The 21,041-nt window shown below is 40.3% G+C and overlaps 1 protein-coding gene across 22 annotated transcripts in view; it reads left to right on the top strand.

Annotated features, from left to right (window-relative positions):
- The window catches only part of MFF (mitochondrial fission factor), a 35,777-nt gene that overhangs the window by 1,797 nt on the left and 12,939 nt on the right, over positions 1–21,041 (top strand). For 3 of the 22 annotated variants that reach the window (XM_045481538.1, XM_045481542.1, XM_045481531.1), the window contains exons 2-7: positions 1,774–1,885; positions 2,688–2,778; positions 3,595–3,731; positions 3,822–4,042; positions 4,878–5,047; positions 13,868–13,956. In XM_045481538.1, the coding sequence (XP_045337494.1) occupies positions 3,682–3,731; positions 3,822–4,042; positions 4,878–5,047; positions 13,868–13,956 (530 nt within the window). In that variant the 5' untranslated portion in view covers positions 1,774–1,885; positions 2,688–2,778; positions 3,595–3,681. Of the gene's footprint in view, positions 1–1,773; positions 4,043–4,877; positions 5,048–13,867; positions 13,957–17,506; positions 17,582–21,041 lie in introns of those variants that run through there. The other 19 variants (XM_045481540.1, XM_045481544.1, XM_045481533.1 and 16 more) reach the window with 13 other exon arrangements.

Consider the following 21,041-nt stretch of genomic DNA (forward strand, 5'->3'; position numbering starts at 1 on the left):
ATCATTGTGTCCCAAAACTGGGACGCTTTCCATGAGTGGGGTCTGACTTGATTCTAGATAGTATATGGATAAGGATTGTTTCAAATAGTTATGTTTTTGTTACATGTATGTATAGATACATCAGATCCGTGGTTTGAAGGAGTTATGTAAAATTTCCTTTCAAAACACATTTAGTCAGTATTTTTTAAAGTTGAGATAAAGGAAGAATGAAGTGTGGATAAGAGAAAACGTATAGTTTGTGGAAAACAACTATGAAATCGGTAAGTTACTTGTGTTTGGGAAGTACTAGGCTTAGAAATTAGAGGTCTAAGATCATCTCTGATTCTAAGAGTGATTTGGTCTCCTTAGTTATACAGTGGAGAATTGTGGACCGGTTGCCTAGTAGATTCTAATTACAGAACCTCAGGAATTAGTGTCTTAGCTCCAAATGAGAAGTTTATTTTATGTATTGCCAAAACATAATACCAAACATGCTATAGTCTAATGAATGAGGGGGGAAACATAGATTCTTATCTAATTAGGACAGTGCAGTGTTAAATCTTAGAAAAGCTCCATTTACTTTTTTTTTTTTCTAATGTTTATTTTTGAGAGAGAGAGAGAGAGAGAGAGAGACAGAGTGTGAGCAGGGGAGGGACAGAGACAGAGGGAGACACAGAGGGAGCCAAAGCAGGCTCCAGGCTCCCAGCAGTCAGCACAGAGCCCATTGCGGGGCTTGAACTCATGGACTGTGAGATCATGACCTGAGCTGAAGTCGGAGTCTTAATCAACTGAGCCACCCTGGCACCCCAGACCATTTACTTTTTAAATTTAGGTAGCTCAGATAGGCTGCAGGAGAATGTGGCTTTTTCCAGAAGTTGTCTTTTCAGTGTCTACCTTTATGATCTAAGTCTGTGATATTTTACAAACTGAGAGATTCTCCTAAGACCAGATGTTGCTGTAGAATGAAATGTTGAGGCTCAGTGGGATGTACCAGTGGAAAGCCAGTAAGAAGACTGAAATGCAGTAAACGGAGTGGGGGGGAATAGCACATTTCAGGGATATAATGTTGTTTGGTTATCTTTGGCCCTTGCATATTATTATAAAACTTCAATTTATAATGTCACAGTACTATAATCCTTTTGAGACACGTCTTTACTGTATCATAGTTGAAGATAAGCTTTTACTGTGTTTCAGATGCACCCAAGAATTGCAAGAGGTTCTCTTCTAGAAAGATGCACAAAAATTGATAATAGAGGTTGCCCGTGGGGACCTGGGTGGTTATAGGATAGGATCTGGTGGGACACTGTATTTTCTCCGTGTGTTCTTGCGTGTTCTTTACCATGTGCCCTGTATTGCTGGTTCAAATTAAAACACTGAATGAAAGTTGTGAATGACATTAAAAAAATATGAAATTAAATTACGTATTGAGTGAAAATAGCTGAATGAAAACTTAGCCAATACATTTGTTCCTCCTTTATATGTGTATATGCATTTACACATAATTGTTAAGATTCTTTTATATTTAAATGCTTTTCATCTGCCACATCTTTCTAAATTCACATCAGAAATGATGACAGTTCTTTATTTTATCTTGCACTACCTGATGAATGGTTGCAGGGCCCCGGCTGTGGGACTAAACTTGGTGGTGAGCTTGTTAATTTTTTCTTTCATTATTGGCTTCTTAATGTAAGGTTGTATATCTTTGGTGACTTATCACTTAGAGGATTTCCAGCAATGCGTCCCTAACGTTGGTATCACGTCGCTTCTCAATTAACTCCTGTTTTTCTCCCTTAGGGACAAAAGTGGCTCTAAATCCAGCATAGGCACCTTGAAGGACGTTAAAGGATTTAATATGAACCACAGAAGCAGATAGTGCCGAATAGCAAGCAGCCACTGGTACACATTTGTGAGTAAAAATTTTGTCTTTTGCCTCTATTTTCTTAGTCTTTAAGCCATCTGCGTGCCAGATCCTCAAAGTTCCCACCTTTGGGTAAAGAATAAAGGAAGCAGTTTAGCAGTCGTAATTACTAATTAACCGCTTGTCCCTAAGTAACTTGTTGCAACCTCCAAGAACTGTCCTCAGCATCTCATTGAGTGAGGTTGGTCAAGGGTAGTAACATATCTCTGACATGCAGGTTAGGAGATACCCCAGGTATGACTGGCCTTTAATTACCCCAGGTAGAACGGTCTTTAATTGTTATTGCCCTTGATTTACATATAATACTTTTTGCTGAAAATTCAGTATAATTTGGCTTTTGAAGTCATTTCCTTTTAAAGAAACCATTACTTCTACATCGGTTTTTTAGGCCACGTCAAGTACATTTACTTCTGACCTTTACATTCTCGTCGTGATTTCTTCATTTGTGTTGTGCTTGTCTTAAAAAAGAAAAGGACTTTTATTCCCCTTCAGAATATAACGATTAAAGGAGTTTTATGGCAAGATGTTTGTTTTTAATCTGACTGCACATTCTTCTGTATATTTGATTAGCTTTATCCCGTTTGCAAAATCATAAAATAGTGACTGTGCATAAAACCATCTTCTTGATTTTTCAGACGTAGAATAACTGTTTAGTAGAAATGTGAAAAGTGGTTTTGTGGATCAGGTCTTAGTAGATCATTTTAAGGGGATATTTACTTTTATTCATGGCTTTTTTTGTGTAATAAAATGAACTGTGGAAATACTGATCTTTATTCTTTCTTTTTTACAGCTGGAAAAGCAGTCTTGGTGTTGTTATGTTCACCTCCAAAAAAGTTCAGATCTGTAGGGCGATTGTTGCATAAAGGAAACTGAACCACAGGGTAGCAGTATTTTAATAGCTGTTCTAGGTGTGTATGTACTGTGTTGCAAATGAGTGAAAGAACAAGCAGTGATACACCAGTAGGAAGGTCAGTGACACTTTATTCAGTTGAGCTGCTATTATAGGCTTGAGAGATTGCGGCTTGAAAGCTGGTCGCCATAGGCTGATCTTTTATGCTTTCACCAGCACTATGTGTATGGGGGGAGCTTTCTTCGCCATTTCCCCGAAGCATGGGTCCTTCTCTAATTTAGAAGGTTATTCCATGCGTCGGTACTGTCTCTCCCCTTAATGGCATGTTATGCTTTTTAAAAATATACATGTAAATACAGTATTAACTGCAAAGAAATGTGAAGCTTCTGATTCCCCCAAAATGAACACGTCCGTTAAGGATTATTACTACAGAGTCTATATTTGACGTTCTTTGCATCTCGGTCACCAGGTATACATTTAGTAAGAGAAGTTTTAGTTTGTATTTTGTGCTTTTTCAGGGGACTACATCTTTTAAAATAAATTGAGAATTAGCCTTATTTACGTTATGAATCTGATTTTCATCATTAAAAGGTTTTATTTTTTTCATGCATGACAGCAATTTCTCATTTCATTTTTGGAAAATCCTAGCAGCTTTCCGTCAAATGATTGATTAGGAGATTTTAATTTAAATTTTCTTTCAGACATTTTTGAATTATAAGCAGCATGCATATCTGTGCAGAGAGAAAGAGAGGAAGTGTGTGTGTGTGTGCGTGTGTGCATGTGTGTGTGTGTGCACGCGCATTTGTTTTGTGGTTATACAGTGATTTAAAAACTTGCTCCTAAGCAGTGTCTTCAAGGTGCAAATTCAGCTGATAAAGTGAGAAGGCATTCTGTTGAGGAAACCGTTTTCTTCGCTCTTTTGTTTTTGCTTTGTATGTGTTTGGTACTCGCAAAAGAGAAGGCCCCTTCTGCTCTTCCCACAAGGTACTGTCTTCTAACTTGGCCGTGTTAAGAAGACTGGCATCGTAACATGTGGTCACACACACCCCTCCATCTTTAAATTCTTGCCCACAGAGTGAGTGGGGCAGCATTTCCTTCTCCCCGCGCTGCTGAGATGGCGGAAATTAGTCGAATTCAGTATGAAATGGAATACACCGAAGGTATTAGTCAGCAGATGAGGGTCCCGGAAAGATTAAAGGTAGCACCACCAAATGCTGATCTGGAGCAAGGATTCCAAGAAGGAGCTCCGAATGCTAGCGTCGTTATGCAGGTTCCAGAGAGGATCGTTGTGGCAGGTACCTGACGTTTTGTTTGTAAAGTCGCCGGATAAAGCTTTGGTTTTTGGCTTTTTATGAAAACTTCTGGGTCTTTCAAACTATTGTTTAGGAAAGGGGCTGGGAAATACAACTTGGCAGTATTTGCAAAATTTCTGTCCTAATAGGCTGAAATTTCAAACAATATTTTTTAATAATGCAACCAGTTGACATATAATTTACATACATAAAATACGTGTGACTTTTAAGCATACGGCTCGATGAGTTTTGGCCAACGTATATGCTCCTGTAACTGTCCACGACAGTCTAGCTATGGCACATGTTCATTACCCTGAAAGGTACCCTTGTGCCCCATCTCATTTAGTTCCTCCCCCTCAGTTCCAGGCTTTTTGAAACTCTTTCAAGTTCTTGCATGCATCAGTTGTTCATTCCGTTTTACTCCTGGGTAACATTCCACTATGTGAATACACCCCAGTTTGTTCATCCGGTCACCTACGGATGGAGATTTGGGTTGTTTCCTGTTTGGGACTGTTAGGATGAAAGCTGCTGTGAGTGTTGACATACAAGTCCTTGTGAGGACGTGGGTTTTCGTATTCCTAGGAGTGGAATTGTTAGGTCATATTGTAAATTGTGTTTAACTTTATGGAAAACTGTCATGCTGTTTGTGAAACTGATTGTACCCTGTGATATTCCCATCAGTGATGCATGAAAGTTTTGACTGCTCCACACCCTTGCCAACACTTTGTACCATCAGTCTTTTAACTTTAGACATTCTAGGGGGTGTGTAATGGCAGATAGTCTTTAATAAAACCACTCTCTTTTTAAAACCTCCTTCCCTTCTATTTCGTTACTCTAGGAAATAATGAAGACATTCCATTTTCAAGACCAGCGGATCTTGACCTTATACAGTCAACTCCCTTTAAACCTCTGGCACTGAAAACCCCGCCTCGTGTACTAACACTAAGTGAAAGACCGCTAGATTTTCTGGATTTAGAAAGGCCTCCTGCAACCCCGCAAAATGAAGAAGTAAGTAGAGTTTTAATGTGAACTGAATTTGAAATAATCTAGACAAAAGCAAATGGTAAAGAGGATTAAAGGCTATAAATCCTATCATTAGCAATATGTAATGAAAGCCTTCCACATGGACCATTAAGTAGTATAGATTGTGGTTTATAGACAACCCAAGTAAGACATTATGCTGTTTTTTTAGATTTAGATGTTATGTTTCAGGAGAATGGAAATTTTTTAGAAATCATTAACGTTCGTATGGTGTGAAGGAAGAGGTTTTTTTTGTTTTTTTTTTTTTTTAATTTTTTTTTTCAACGTTTATTTATTTTTGGGACAGAGAGAGACAGAGCATGAACGGGGGAGGGGCAGAGAGAGAGGGAGACACAGAATCGGAAACAGGCTCCAGGCTCTGAGCCATCAGCCCAGAGCCCGACGCGGGGCTCGAACTCACAGACCGCGAGATCGTGACCTGGCTGAAGTCGGACGCTTAACCGACTGCGCCACCCAGGCGCCCCTGTTTTTTTTTTTTTTAGTTTATTTATTTATTTTGAGAGAGAGAAAGAGAGAGAGTGCACAAGCAAGGGAGGGGCAGAGAGAGAATCCCAAGCATGTTCCATGTTGTCAGCTCAGAGCCCAACCCAGGGCTCGAGCTCACAAACCATGAGATCATGACCTGAACTGAATTCAAGAATCAGATGCTCGACCCACTGAGCCATCCAGGCGCCTCTAGAAGGAAGAGGTTTTATGGCTAGGTGCTGCACCTTTAGCAGTATAGAAAAAGATGAGAAGATTAGCATAGGAAATGAACGTATCGCTTTGTTACAAAAGAAGTCTGGCAAATAGGGAAAGAAAGCTCTTTTTTTCCCTGGCATTACCTATTCTCCCAGCTTGCTAAGACGTCTCCACTCAGCTGGTGTACCTGTGACAGTAATAGCCCTGCTGACCTGAATATGGCAGGAGGGACTTAATAAGCTGTTAGGAGCAAAGTTTAGATCTTGCCTCTCCCATGGATTCAGGGCCATCTTGTAAAATTTCTTCTCTGTGATGATATTTATAGTTGTAGCTTTTATATTGTACCTTCTGAACTTTCATGTCGTGCATTGCCTGTGGTCATTTTTCATATTAGTCCTTTCCAATGAGGGTGAAGTATCCATGTGACCCAGGGGAGGGAGTACAGTTTCCGAGTACTAAGTATGGCCTTTTCTTAGGTTGGAAATTTCTCCTGAGGTAACAGATTATTACACTCATAGGTGCCAGTTTGGACATTCTAGATTTGTGCTTGGTGCAAAGCACTACATTTGAGTGTTCCCACAGTGGAAGGACATTAAGATACTTGTAGAATTATATGTAACAAACATTCTTTGAGCTTTTGTGTAAGACCCTTTTCAGGGAGAGACAGTTCCTGCATAGTGGCATGAGTGCAGGGAAAGACCCCAACATTCTCAGAAGATACAAAGTTCTTTTTTTTTTTTTTTAATTTATTCGTTATTGAGAGACAGAGACAGAGTGTGAGTGGGGGAGGGGTAGAGAAAAGAAGGAGACACAGAATCCGAAGCAGGCTCCAGGCTCTGAGCTCTCAGCACAGAGCCCAATGCGAGGGTTGAATTCCCGGACCATGAGATCATGACCTGAGCTGAAGTCAGAGGTTTAACCAACTGAGCCACCCAGGCTCCCCGATACAAAGTTCTTAGTAGCAAAGAATAATGAAAGGTATGAATATCAAGTGAGACAAAAGATATCAGTTAGAGAGAGGCCCTGCTTCCTGGCCCCCCAAAAGTGCCCAGTGGAAATTACTGCCTGGATAATAGCGTCGTGGAGTGAGGATTCTACCAGGGGGAAACGTTCCCTTTACTACTCTCGAGTTTTGTTTTCCTTTTGATCTTTCTGTTCTCACTATTTTAAATTTTTTTTTTTTAACGTTTATTTATTTTTGAGACAGAGAGAGACAGAGCATGAATGGGGGAGGGTCAGAGAGAGAGGGAGACACAGAATCTGAAACAGGCTCCAGGCTCTGAGCAGTCAGCACAGAGCCCGACGCGGGGCTCGAACTCACATACTGCGAGATCGTGACCTGAGCCGAAGTCGAACGCTTAACCGACTGAGCCACCCAGGCGCCCCTGTTCTCACTATTTTAGATACTTACTGTGCACTTGGTGAGAATAACTGATTGAAAACAAGTCAGGCACTTTCCTGAGTGATTACTCTTTTTTTTAAGCTTATTTATATACTTTGAGAGAGAGGAAAAGAGCACACACAAGCAGAGGAATGGCAGAGAGAGAGGGAGAGGCAGAGATGGGGAAAGAGAGAAGAATCCCACGCAGGCTCCATGCTGTCATTGCAGGGCCCAGCGTGGGGCTCAAACCCACAAACCGTGAGACCATGACCTGAGCTGAAACCAAGAGTCAGATGCTTAACTGACCGGGTCACCCAGGCACCCCTGAGTGATTGCTTTTATATTGAGTGAGGAAACAAAGTTTCCCAGAATTGCCCTCAGCAGACCTAGGTTTTAAGCGTAGGTGATGTCTACTCCTGCAATAATTGTGATATTAAGTCACATGTGATAAGTGTCCAAAGTGTATAACATTGGAGTGAAAAACTTCAGCTGAGAATTAGACCTGATTTTGAAGGCTGACTTTGCTACTTATTAATGACATAACCTTGGATAAATTATTAAACAACTCCAAGCTCATCTCTAAAAGAAAGATCAGAATAAAGCCAAGTGCTTAAGATTATTCTGAGAATTGAGTATAATAATGCATGTAGTGTGTTTAGCACATGTTCTAGTAACGTTTAAATATTATTGCTGTAAAGTTAAAATCGTGTGGCAGGTGCCAAATCCTGAGGTGTGAGAGAGGAGTTTCTGAGACAGTATCAGCTGCCTGTTGAAAGGAAAGCAAAGGTAATGATGTGTACTTTGAGTCCATAGAAGGGTCAGGCAGCTCTCGTGACAGTCAACCTCTTGACCAGAGGGAAAGGAGAAAGGACCAGAGTTCTAGTTACTTCTAGAAGATGGATTGAAAGAGGAGGGCTTTAAAGCCCTGAGTGCTCATCACGTTGATGATTCCTTCGGATGCTGGTCAGAATCTATCAAGTGAGATTCCCTTGAATCATTTACTCTGTAGTAGTCATTTTACAGCACGTGCCAAGGTTTCTCAACCTCGGCACTGTTGACGTTTGCACTGGATAATTCTTTGTTGTGATGAAGGCTATCCTCTTCACTATAGAATGTTACCAGCATTCTTGATCTTTGTCTGCTAGATACCAGTGGAATCCTCCATTAGAGACCAGTGTATCTGATAGCCAAAAAGGTGGAAACAACCCAAATGTCCATCAAATGATGAATACGTACACCAAGTGTATATCCGTATAGTGGAATATTATTCGGCCGTAATAAGGAATGAAATACTTACACGTTGTGTAACATGGATGAACCGTGAAAACATCATGCTTCATCAAAGAAGCCAGACAGCAAAGGCCACATATTTTATGAATTCCACTTTCGTGGAATTTTATGAGTCCCCTTATATGAAATATCCAGGAGAGGCAAATCCAGAGAGAGAGCAGATCAGTGGTTGCCAGGGGATTGGGGGGGGGGGGGGGTGCGGGGAGAGGAATTGGGAATGACTGCTTAATCACTGTAGGGTTTCCTTCTGGGAATATGATGAAAATCATAAATGATTTTTATTATGACAATAAACGATAAAAATATTCTGTGACTGGGTAGAGGTGATGGTTGCACAATGTGAGTGCATTAAGTATACTGTCTTGTAGTTTCAAATGGCAAATTGTATGTTATGTGTGCTTTATCACAACAAAAAGAAGGGAAAAATTCTAGTCATTGCCAAATGTCCCCTTGGGGGCAGAATCACCCCCAGTTGAGAACCACTGGCCTATGGCAAGAAAGGAGACTATGAGAAGGTGGCTTATATAGAAGGCTATAGAAATTGTCTAAAATGTATCTGACACGAGGGATGTTTGCAGAACGTAACCACTTGAATTCTTAAACTGGCTTGAAGAATCCAAGGGAACCCATGCAAGAGGGCTTCAAGCGTGAAGCAGATAATCCCCCAGCACAGACAGGGTTTATAAAACCTGGGGGCTTGGCTGATGGAGAGGAAATTGATGCCTGATCTGTCCCAGTACTTAGGAAGCAACTGTAGGACAGACCACTGCTTTGATGATTCTTCCTGTAAGAAACTAATAAAGGAACTGAGCAGTAAACTGATCTGGGTAGCAAACTGCAAAATACCCAAGTCATGGCAGTTCTCTGTGTTCTTAGCATTGATCAGGCAGTGTGAGTGAGGAGGGAGGGGGCTTTGACACCAACAGCACCCCTCCTCAAAACAGGGTCCAAATGGAAGACAGTGAGAGGAGATCTTCCAGAGAACAAACAGAAAGACGTATGAAGAAAACGCGTTGGAAAATAAGAAGGCTTGGCGCTGCCTTGAAGAGGCGTAACCCTGTCACAGATATGGATTCCGTCAACATATCGTATCAGTCACAACAACATTCTTTGAAAAGATCAACTGTGGGGGCACCTGGGTGGCTCAGTCGGTTAAGAATCTGACTTCAGCTCAGGTCATGATCTGACGGTTTGTGAGTTGGAGCCCATCGGGCTCTGTGCTGTCAGCGCAGAGCCCACTTGGGATCCTGGGTCTCCCTCTGTCTCTGCCCCTCCCCTGTTTGCGCATGTGCATGCGTGTGCACGCACTCTCTCTCTCTCTCTCTCAAAAATAAACATTTTTTTAAAAAAAGAAAAGGACAAATGTAATAATTGCAAGAGCTTTGTGAGAAGGCCATTGAAGTAGAAAGAGAAAACAGATTGGACTAATAACAGGTAGTAAGAGTTTTTGCCTGAATTGGCAACTCCTACTTCCAGAAAGACAAGTGGAAGAATGCCATCCATTTTTGCAGTAAATCTTTGCAAAAGCACTAAACCCCAACATACCCAAGAAATGTCAAGAGTCAGAGAAGCCCTGTGAGGGGAAAATCAGTTGGCCTGTATAAACTCTGACCTGGTCTTAGAAAAGAAGAACGAAGACAGTGAATGTTTTCAGAAAAGGAACTACGTCCAAGCCATCATCAGATGGCATCCACAGGATGCCGCATTTGATAGCAGCCACATACAACGTGTACAGCTGGAGCTCAGGGACTAGGAAAGGCACATCCAGCCAGAACAAACCTCATCCAGGATTACACTTGGAAAGCATCCGCCCAAGAAGCTTTCATGAGGGTTAACACAAAAGCCCTAGGTCTGTTAAAATCGCAGGTGGCTGTCAGTGCTATATGATGGTCCAGTTCAACTGATAGGACAACCTTGAGGCTGGGAAGTGAAAGAACATAGTTGACCTGAAGCGTACTGAGTAACCCAGTCAAATGGCGCATCCTGAAACAAATGGAGAAGGACTCCTAGGCGCTCAGTGAATACTTAAAAGGGTCCTGTATTAGCTCGGAAGCTGTCGAATGTGGGACTGATCACCATTCAGTGACGGTTTGCTTAGCTTCCTTTGTTTTTCCCTCTTGTGGAAAGAGGCCTGGGTCTGAGCAGAATGGAGGAAAAGGGAGAGAAGAGGGAAAAAGTGAGAATAACCTAATTGTACATACGTATACATACTCATCCGTGGACAGTTCAGAGATGTGCACTCAGATCCTTTGTGTGGCCACTGTTCTTGGCCCTCTCAGCCCAGGCCTGAGCTGTTCACTGTGGACACATGTTCCATGTTCCCTCCCATGACCTTCAGTTGCCATCTCAGCTCTTCTCTCCAAACCTCGTTATTTTACATTTTGCACAGTGAACATGTTTGGGAGGGAGGGATGTTCAGCCCATCTTACGAAGTATTTTCACCTCTTCCAGTAAAAATCCCATGACAATTCACAGATTCATGTCTCTGAGCTGTTATTTTAAAACAGAGATCAGTACAAGGGAAAATACTAAGGCCTCTGAGCAGGTTCTTAAAAGGGCAGTCAGCTCTAAATGGACTAAAAGAACCAGCAAACAAAGGCCTAGAGGACATTCATTTATTCATTTGTTCAGAATTTATAAGCACATTAGAGGGGAATTTGAAGCCTTACTACCAGACACAGAAGATCCTATGACCTATCCTCTCCAGGAAGTTACCTGAAGCTAGGAAACTACTTTTCAGCTCCAGGAGTGAATACAAGTTTTTAAATGGGTAATCCGTGCTGGTTGGTTCTGAATGAGGTTTAGGAGCCCTGAGTCGTCAACTAGATCTCAATAAAGCTGGAGGAAAAAACCCTAAGTTTTAAAAATAAAAGCCTTAGATTGAAGAAACAACTGCCATGACTGAACTAAATGTGGAAATTGTTCAAAGATAGTGTTCCTTATCACCTCAGGCAGTGTCTACGCACTTTGGTTAAAGTTACAGCATACAATTTGGTCACATCCGAAGGCATAACAGATACGTGCTTTTGTGAGAAGTTGCTTTTCTTCCCGATATGGCAGTAATATCAAGCTTAGGGTTCCTGTGAAGTTCTATTTAAATCATATTTCAAATGGTGAAAATAACAGACTTAGGATCTTCTCGTTTCCAGGCTGTGTTGAAATTTTAGACATAATGTTTGTCTTCTGTCGTTTCCTGTCCTGCTTAATCTTAGTTCTTATAGCACAGCAGCGGGAATGGTTCTGATTTAGTAGGAAATTCACCTTGATCACTGTAACCTGGAAGGGCTGTTCTCTAGGGAAGGCAGGTGCAACCGTGCCGTGGGCAGGAAGGCAGGTTTCGGTGGGATCCTCGCCAATCAACCCGGTACTGCTCTCTGTGAATGAAGTGTGCTTAGTGTACTTGGTTGTGGAGGTGTGTGTGGGAGGGAGATAGAGGTGTACCATGTGTGTATATGATATGTAGCTCTAAAGCAGTTCTCATTTTTCAGGGCCCCTGGGTGGCTCAGTTGTTGAGGATCCGACTTCCACTCAGGTCATGATCTTGCTGTTCAGGAGTTCGAGCCCCCCGTCAGGCTCTATGCTGACAGCTTGAAGCCTGCTTTGGATCCTCTGTCCCCCTCTCTCTCTGCTTCTCCCCCTGCTTGCATTTCCTCTCTCTCTCTCCCTCTCTCTCCCTCTCTCTCTGTCAAAAATGAATAAACATCTTAAAAATATATTTTAAAAATAACATAATACTTATTTTCGGTTCAACTTTCTTATTTTTGGTTCAATTTTCTTCCAGTAGGCTCCACCCTGACCCCTTTTCTGTTGTTAGAAGTGTTTTTTTTTTCTTTTGTTTGAGTGGGTCGATGGTTCATAACAATAACCAGATCTAAACCATTCTCTGAAATTATACACTGCGTATTGTGGTTTTCAGTTTTGTTGGCATGAAATGAGGATTTATTCTCCATTGAAGGTGCTTGTAACCTGATTATCTACTCCCAAGATTTTTTTACAAGCATCACTAGATACTGATTTGTATTTTTTAAAATCTTAACTTTCAAGTCCATTGCTTCACATACCAATTGTCCTTTACAGTAAAGTTTACTTTTTTTTTTTAACCATGAAGTTGCCATAGCTGTTTCTAGTTAAAAAAAAAAAAAAGATCCTAAACAAACAGGAAAGTTAGTGATTACCATTGTTCTATTGCTGTGTAATAAACCACCCTGACTTAAAACAAAACAAAAATTTCGTTTTGCTCACAGGTTCTGTGCGTTAAGCAGGTGCAGCAGGCATCGTGGGGAGAGCTTGTTTCCATTTTACCATATCCGGGTCTAAGCGAGGAAGTCTCAAAGCTAGGGACGACTCCACAGCTGGAGTCTACAGCCCTCTGCCGGCTTACTCTCACGTCTGTCCATACAGCCTGTTGTCTGGGACTCAGCCCAGCCAAGGTCACTGACTGGTGCACCTACCCACGGCCTCTCTGTGGGACTCCTGGACACCTTCACGTCATGGTGCCATGGTTCCAAACTTGAACAGCCTAGAGCAGAAAGTCAGAAGCCTTATTGTTTATGACCTAGTCTCAGAAGCCACATTGCATCATCTCTATAGCAGTCACCAGCCCACCCAATTTAAAGGAAGGGAACATAAATCCTACCCCTTAATGGAAAAGGTCAGTGATACATTTTGTCAGAAGAGTGTGTGGGGTGGGAGACTGTGGAGGTCTCTGGAATGCCAGAACCTTTAAGCTAGTATTAGCTTTTTTTTCAGTCTAGTTTTTACATATCCAACCAAATCTGAATTCGTTTTAGCCCCAGAAGCCTGGAACATTTGTAACACAAGTACATCCCATTTCCTATAAAATACGTGCCTTTAAAAACTGTTGTAAAGTGTTCTTAATTAATGGAAGTGTATTATTTAAATTATAGTAAATGGAAATATAATCTTACCAAGTAATGTGGATACTTAAATAGAAACCAGAAGTACCTTTTCATGAGGTAAATAAGCATTCCTAAGTTTATCCGCATGATAATAAGTAAGGTTGTTTTTTTTTCAACCTGTTTTTGTTTTTTTTTTTTCTTTTAACGTTTATTTATTTTTGAGACAGAGAGAGGCAGACCATGAACGGGGGAGGGTCAGAGAGAGGGAGACACAGAATCCGAAACAGGCTCCAGGCTCTGAGCTGTCAGCACAGAGCCCAACGCGGGGCTCGAACTCACGGACCGCGAGATCATGACCTGAGCCGAAGTCGGCCGCTTAACCGACTGAGCTCCCCAGGCGCCCCTTAACCTGTTTTCAATACTCCTGTTTAGCAACAGTTCTTGGTTCTGTGTTCTTTGTAAATTGTAAGTTTTGTGAATAGCCTTGGACTGAGGTTCTTTGGATGGTAAGTAGCTCTACTAGGCTCCTGACAGTCTTTTCTGTTCCTTTCCCCATCTTTGTGCCGAACTGAACAGATCCGTGCAGTTGGCAGGCTAAAAAGAGAGCGCTCCATGAGTGAGAATGCCGTTCGCCCAAACGGACAGCTGCTCAGAGCTGACTCAATGTGAGTACAACACGGGGAAATGTGTCTCCTGCATAAGTTTTCAACATCCAGTGTCCTGTATTTTCTACATAAGTTACTTCTTTTTTTCTTAACTCTCAAATAGTTTTTTAAAGAGGAAGAAGTGTGCATTTTGTGCCTAAGAACCTGAGAAAAAAGTAAATAATTTGCTTTTACGTGTTTGAAATCTGTTTGACATTTACATCAGTTTTCCATTTTTTGCAGTTATTTTTAGAGCCTTAAAATACGTCATGGGAGTTTTCCAGTAGCATTCCCCTCTTCTACACATATGACAGAATTCTAAAAGTCTGATTTACTTATTTTGGGAATTGCCTATAAAGTATACTTAGGAAAAGTTGATAAATGTTAGTGCTCAGTTCTGTGCAGCCTTCGGGAATGTTTACCTAGGGTGTCGATTGGAACAAAAAAAACAAAAGGAAACACTTGAAGCAAATGTCTTTGTTTTCAAGTTACTCAGTTGGTCATAAGATTGTGAACTAGCCCTTCCAGCTCGGCTACTGAAAAAAATTTTTTTAATGTTTGTTTATTTTTGAGAGACAGGGCATGAGTGGGGGAGGGGCAGGGAGAGAGGGAGACAGAATCAGAAGCAGGCTCCAGGCTCTGAGCGGTGAGCACAGAGCCTGACGCGGGGCTCACCAGCCGTGAGATCATGACCTGAGCCCAAGTCAGACGCCCAACCGTCTGAGCCCCCCAGGTGCCCCATTCTGCTTCTACTGAGCCGTGGTAACCAGTGTAAGCACAGGCAAGCAAATTGCTTTACTTCCCAGGATTATTGTTTAGCTCTCTGCCTACTGAGTCATCGAATTGTTAGATCCATTTCATTTTCCAAAAATACGGGTCTGTTGTTTCAAAGGCCACGTAAACTTGTCTTTCTCATTTGGCTATGTTACTGTCTTCTGATCAAAGCTACCCCACTATGAGATGTTTTAGATCAGGCACATGGTTTTTTGTTGTTGTTTCATTAAAATTAGTGGGTTTTTACACATACAATATCCCCTTAAAATCTGGTCAGAATTTTAAGTCTCACATCCATTGGTGATTGTGGCATTTTTAAATAGATGATTTAGGTTGCTTGTGTAAATGAAGGTATCTTCTTCTTTACATTTTCAGTCAGTTTTCATGAACTCATTGTTCACGAACCACATCTGATGCCAGGCATCATGTTAGCCTCTCCGGGAACTGCAACAGGGTCAGGAGATGGGGCGTCTCTCTCGGAGTTTGCCAATCTGGACAAAAGCCAAACACTTAAACGTATATTTAAGAGCACTAGACCTCAGTACCGTACTGGAGTACTCAGTACTGTGAACTGGAGCACAGTACAATATCCATTGGTGTCAGACCACATCAAGTGCTAGTTTGGCGCTGACTGAAGAATACAGAGATGCCGAAGGGGCTTTGATAGGGTAGGAACTTTCTTCTTTAGTGTTAGGCGTGGAGGAGAACTAGACGTGCTTTCGTGGGGAATCTTGAAATGTGTCCTTAAGTAGCTATAGTTACTCTGGAGGGTTATGTAAGTAGACAGTAGGTTAAAATGAATATATATCTCCCTCCGAAAATACTTACCTGACAAGTTCAACCATTAATATAAAAATTTTTATGGTAATTATATGTTTTCCTGGAGATGCCTGGCTGGCAGTGATGTCGGCCGGTCCGTGAAATCCATTTTCCTAGTACATCTCCCAGTATATTACCCAAATGGTAAAAAAGACGACATAGTTTATGTCTAAGATGGCTTCTTGAGATTTAGCACCTGTCAGAATGATCAAGGGCTTTTGTTATTTTCTACTTGTAATCTTTTTCAAGGCAGCAAAGGTTTCTCATCAACTTTTCCGTTCTTCATATAAGCCACATATCTTCATATAAGATGTGGCTGATTATTTAGGTCTTTTTTTTTTTTAAGAATTTTTTTTAATATTTATTCATTTTTGAGAAAGAGAGAGCACAAACGGGGGAGGGACAGAGAGAGAGAGACACACACACACACAGAATCTGAAGCCGGCTCCAGGCTCTGAGCTGTCAGCACAGAGACTGACGCGGGGCTCGAACTCGTGAACCGCAAGATCATGACCTGACCTGAAGTAGGACACTTAACCGACTGAGCCACCCAGGCTCTCAGGTCTTTAATTACTTTGAAATTTCATATTAGATAAAAACAGGTCTATTTTAGTATAGCATTATTTTTTTCTTTTTTCCCACAAAATGTGTAATTATTGGTAGCTGAGTTTGGTTGAAGAGAAAGGAAACAGTTGTATTATGTATGAAAACCAGCCTAACGAGGCTACTATTAGAGTAGATAATTCGTTCGTAGGAATTTTTGCAGTTACCTAAGTTCCTCATAACAGAGAAGATTAGCAGAGTCAACTAATCCTTGCTTTTGTATTTAAGTCGCCTTAATGGCGCTTTCTAGATGTTTAATAAAACAAAAAATGTTTTAATGTTTGGTAGTAAAGATAGAATGAATATTTGACTCTGCATTTTCATAGTGAAATTCTTAGATTACATAACCATACTTTTTTGTATGGTAATTATGTATATTACCATATTATGGTAAGATACTTAAGCATTTCTCTTAAAGAGAATCTTTTTTTAAAAAAAATATTTATTGGGGCGCCTGGGTGACGCAGTCGGTTAAGCGTCCGACTTCAGCCAGGTCACGATCTCGCGGTCCGTGAGTTCGAGCCCCGCGTCGGGCTCTGGGCTGATGGCTCGGAGCCTGGAGCCTGTTTCCGATTCTGTGTCTCCCTCTCTCTCTGCCCCTCCCCCGTTCATGCTCTGTCTCTCTCTGTCCCAAAAATAAATAAACATTAAAAAAAATATATATATATTTATTTATTTTGAGATAGAGAGAGAGAGAGAGAGAGAGACAGAGAGAACCTCAAGCATGCTCCGTGCTGTCAGCACAGAGCCCCATGCAAGGCTCGATCTCATGAACCATTAGATCATGACCTAAACTGCAGTCAGGAGTCAGATGCTTCACCAACTGAGCCACCCAGGCACCCCTACTTAAGCATCTTTTTGTTAATAATGTAACCTGGCTTTTTCTTCCCTTCCATTATTAATTTCAAAAATTTGTAGTTGAATTCATCTTTAAGAATGTACATTTAATTAACATTGGGAATTTTATACAATGAGCACTATCATATATTTGGTGTTAGTGACGCAGTAAGGACAAAATTGTTAATTTATTATAAAACAGCAATATTTTACTTCCACTAAAGTTATTATTAAATTCTTGCTGTCTTCACCACCTTTTGGTCTCTTCTTTGTAATGTGCAATTAATTATGTGTCATGGTCCATGAACCTTTGCCTGCCTCCACTTTAGTTTTTTCCTTGGCTTTAAGAGTAAAAGTGCAGGTAGACATGGGAGCAGAAACACTGGCCTCCGTTTTCTTAATCGCTTTCCAGAGACAGTAGAATCGATTACTGTCAGCTGTTGACACAAAAATGAATTCTGACCAGTAGACTTGTATCTCGCTTTTTCTTTGTGTTATGAAAGCCGAATGTGTAAAAGAAGCATAATTATTATTTAAGGTGGCACAGATCATATTCTGCCCCAAGAAATAAAATGTCAAGGTTCCAGGCACCGATTTCTGCACCGGAGTACACGTAAGAATTTCTCTGCTCTGCTTTTCACAGCTAGGAGTTGTTTTAATTTTGCAGGCTTATGTTGTACTAATATTTCGCCAAGTAATTATCATATAATACCCTAATGCTCGTACTGTTTGGGCTTCTCAGTTCCTTGGTGTTAGGATTTCTCAAATTGTCTTTACACATTTTGTTAAGGGAAAAAAAAAATAAAAACTAGACCAATTAAGGAAGTTAGGTATGATTTGGAGTGTAATAGTGAAAATAAAATGGAATAATTTGCACATAAGGACCAAGCATCATTTTTTATTTTATTTACCTTGCTTTTTGGTGGGCATATTAGTTCTGTACAGAGTCAACTTAACCAGCTTCAGTGATCCCAACCTTTTTTCAGTTTTAGCACCCATCTTTTCTTGCTTTCTTATTTTGATCCAGAAGGAGGAGTCTAAGAGTGGTTTGTCATTTAGGGTTTTTAGTTTTTGTTTTTGTTTTTGTTTTTCTTAATTCCATAGATTAAAATTATGCTTGGAAGAATGTTTTGAGATCATTTAAACCTACTCTTTCTGCCAAAAGAAGGTGCAGGAGTGACTGGCCTGTTGTGGGGATATTTTAGTGCATAGTACAGGAACTCAGCAGCTGATGCGGTTCTTAAGCAACAGAAATCACTCTGGCAACCAGTGATGTTTTTCTTCTTCTGGTTCTTTTATTGTGCTTCTTGGAACCAGTAAATTGCCTTAGACAGTGGCAACAAGTTAAGGTTTTCTATTTAAAATTTCAAGAGAAGGGGTACAAAATTTGTGTTTCCATGAATATTTTTTTCTCACTCTTTTCACAATTTTACCTTTTACTGTCTTCTGGAAGAGGTTGGAGCCTCACCAAAGACATTACCCTCACAGTTTGAGGAATGTTATTCCTGTGAAAATCCATGGGAAAGAGGTACTTGACTTTGGACTTACCTCTTAATAATGACAAGTAAATTTTTGTTTAAATTTTGGTTCTGACATTGGCTAGTGTTGTTTACTTCCCATTCATGCAGTAGGATTTCATATAGGCATCAGGCAGAGCTATTCCTGGTGAAATTATATGGTAAATATCAGAGCTGTCCTCAGAATTTCCTAATCTTTTACAAAAGAAGAAGTTGAGGCTTTGCCGTTTTATAACATTAGTAGGAATCAATTTGTTATCAAAGTGCAATTTTATTAGATTACTAATCAGATAACATTTGCTTAAATAATCCCAGTGCCTTGGCAGTATGTTGACTTTTTTGCTTTTCACAGTAGTTCCCTTGTCAAAAAAAAAGAAGTCACTACACCTTGTTTGGGTGGATGAGTGGACAGAGATGAAAATCCTAAAAGCACCGTTTCCCTCCACAGCTGATGCCAGTGGTGGACATTGTAGCCAGCATCAGGCTGATTGCTAAAATGGGCTGACTCTTTTCTGTTCTTAAATTTGTCTGTTTGTAAACCAAAACCAAAGGCTGCTTTGAAGGCTTGCTTTGCAAGGCTGCTTGAATCTTTAAAAAAGAAAAATGGCTGAAGTATCCATTGCTTCTAATTAGGGTAACTTTGGTCATTTGTGATTTAATCGTTTGGTGCAACTATAGATGGAAATAAAAGTTAACAATCAAGGGCATTGCATCTATACATATACTGCCCAAAGTGTTCAACAGTTTTAAAAATAGTTTCTGTTCTGTTTTTGGTGTTTATGCGAAGGATTACCATATAAATACTGAAAAGTTAAATTTCTTACTAATCTTTAAAACTTTTGAGAAACCGCCAAAAGTCCAAATATGCTTTTGATGTTGGTCTTTGATAAAATAAATATCTTTACTAGTATTGATAAAGGCTTAATTTCATCTTTTTCTACATAAAATATTTTTTCTTAAGGTACAATTAAGGATCATGTAAGATTTTTTTCATTTTTTATCATATTCCAATTTTCACATAATCATGCATAGAATCTTAGAGATCTTACAGACTTTTTCATTAAATTTTTAAAATATTGTCATTATTTACTTATTTTGAGAGAGAGCATGTGCACATGTGCGTGCAAACAGGGTTGGGGGCAGAGAGAGAATCCCAAGCAGGCTCTGCAGTGTCTGCACAAAGCCCAATGCAGGGCTTGATCCCAGGAATCATGAGATCATGACCGGAGCCACAATCGAGTAGATGCTTAACTGCCTGGGGCACTAAACAAACAGTACCTACTGTTCTTGACAAAATCTTTTCTCTCAGAGGAAGTAACCCTTCTTTAATTTTTAGTGGACAAAAAAATCCATCATACTTTTGTCCTGGATTTGGATTTAGTTTATTGCCATTATTGCTCTAGGATTATAATTCTAAATGGTGATTGTTAGAGATTTTAACACATTAGTGTGTAGCTGATTTATTTACTAATACGGAATGATACTCAAAGTGTTTGATTTAAGCCCCAAAATGCTAAGATAAAAATTTTAATTACATCAAAATACTGTACTGATTAGTCTTTTACAATTTTCCTAAGTAAATTTAGCCAGGTTTGTTGGAGCTCTGTCAGGAAGAGTATAAGTTGGATTGTTTGTTTATGGTAATGCATAACTAGTACATTTTCATTCCTGCCTCTGGTGACATTTTTCTGACATGAATTCAGTCTGCTCTCTCACAGAGAGCAAGAACTTGAGATTTTCCCTCTGCTCCCTAAAGAACTCTGAGTACAAGGCTAGTACCTAGACTTTGTATCCCAGAAAACACTGATTTTTTTTTTTTTTTTTATTCTTCTTGGATGCTCAGTATGGGTTTTGCCAAGTACCATGGGTCGGTTGGTAAGTTGGCTTATGTATATTCCAGAATCTCTGGACAGATGTTTAGGGTAATCATCCATGAGCCTGTACCTGAAAATTTGCTCTTATCTTGGCAGCATTAGGCCAAATTCCTGTAGGGAATCAGCCCTGATAAATTAATTTCTCAATATGCGTAGTTATGGCTTAGATCTTTCTCTTCTAAGTAGTCTGGAAAACAGGGTTTTCATATTTATAATACTTCTTGCTTTGGGTCACTAAGACATTCACAGTTATTCACAAAATTGTGGATTTTCTTTTTTTTTTTAAGTTTATTTATTTTGAAAGAAAGGGAACAAGCAGGGCTGGAGGGGGGGTTGGGGGGTGGGGGGAGAGGGAGAGAGGAAGGGAATCCCAAGCAGGCTCACGCTGCCAGCACAGAGCCTGATGTGGTCCTCAGACTCCCGAACCTGTGAGATCATGACCTGAGCCAAGATCAAGAGTCAGATGCTTAACTGACGGAACTACCCAGGCACCCCTGTTTTTAATGTTCTAGGGACTCTGGGTATAATATCACATGTTAGTCCTTTCAACAGTTATCCCACTTACGTTGTGATTTCCAAACAAAATGCATGTTAAGTTAGAAAAGTTTACGTAAATCAAAATAAAAGATTTTTCAGCTGTTCACTGCTCCACCTTTCATTCTTTTGGGTGAAATACACAAGA

The sequence above is a fragment of the Leopardus geoffroyi genome, chromosome C1, assembly GCF_018350155.1.
Source record: "Leopardus geoffroyi isolate Oge1 chromosome C1, O.geoffroyi_Oge1_pat1.0, whole genome shotgun sequence".
NCBI lineage: Eukaryota > Metazoa > Chordata > Mammalia > Carnivora > Felidae > Leopardus > Leopardus geoffroyi.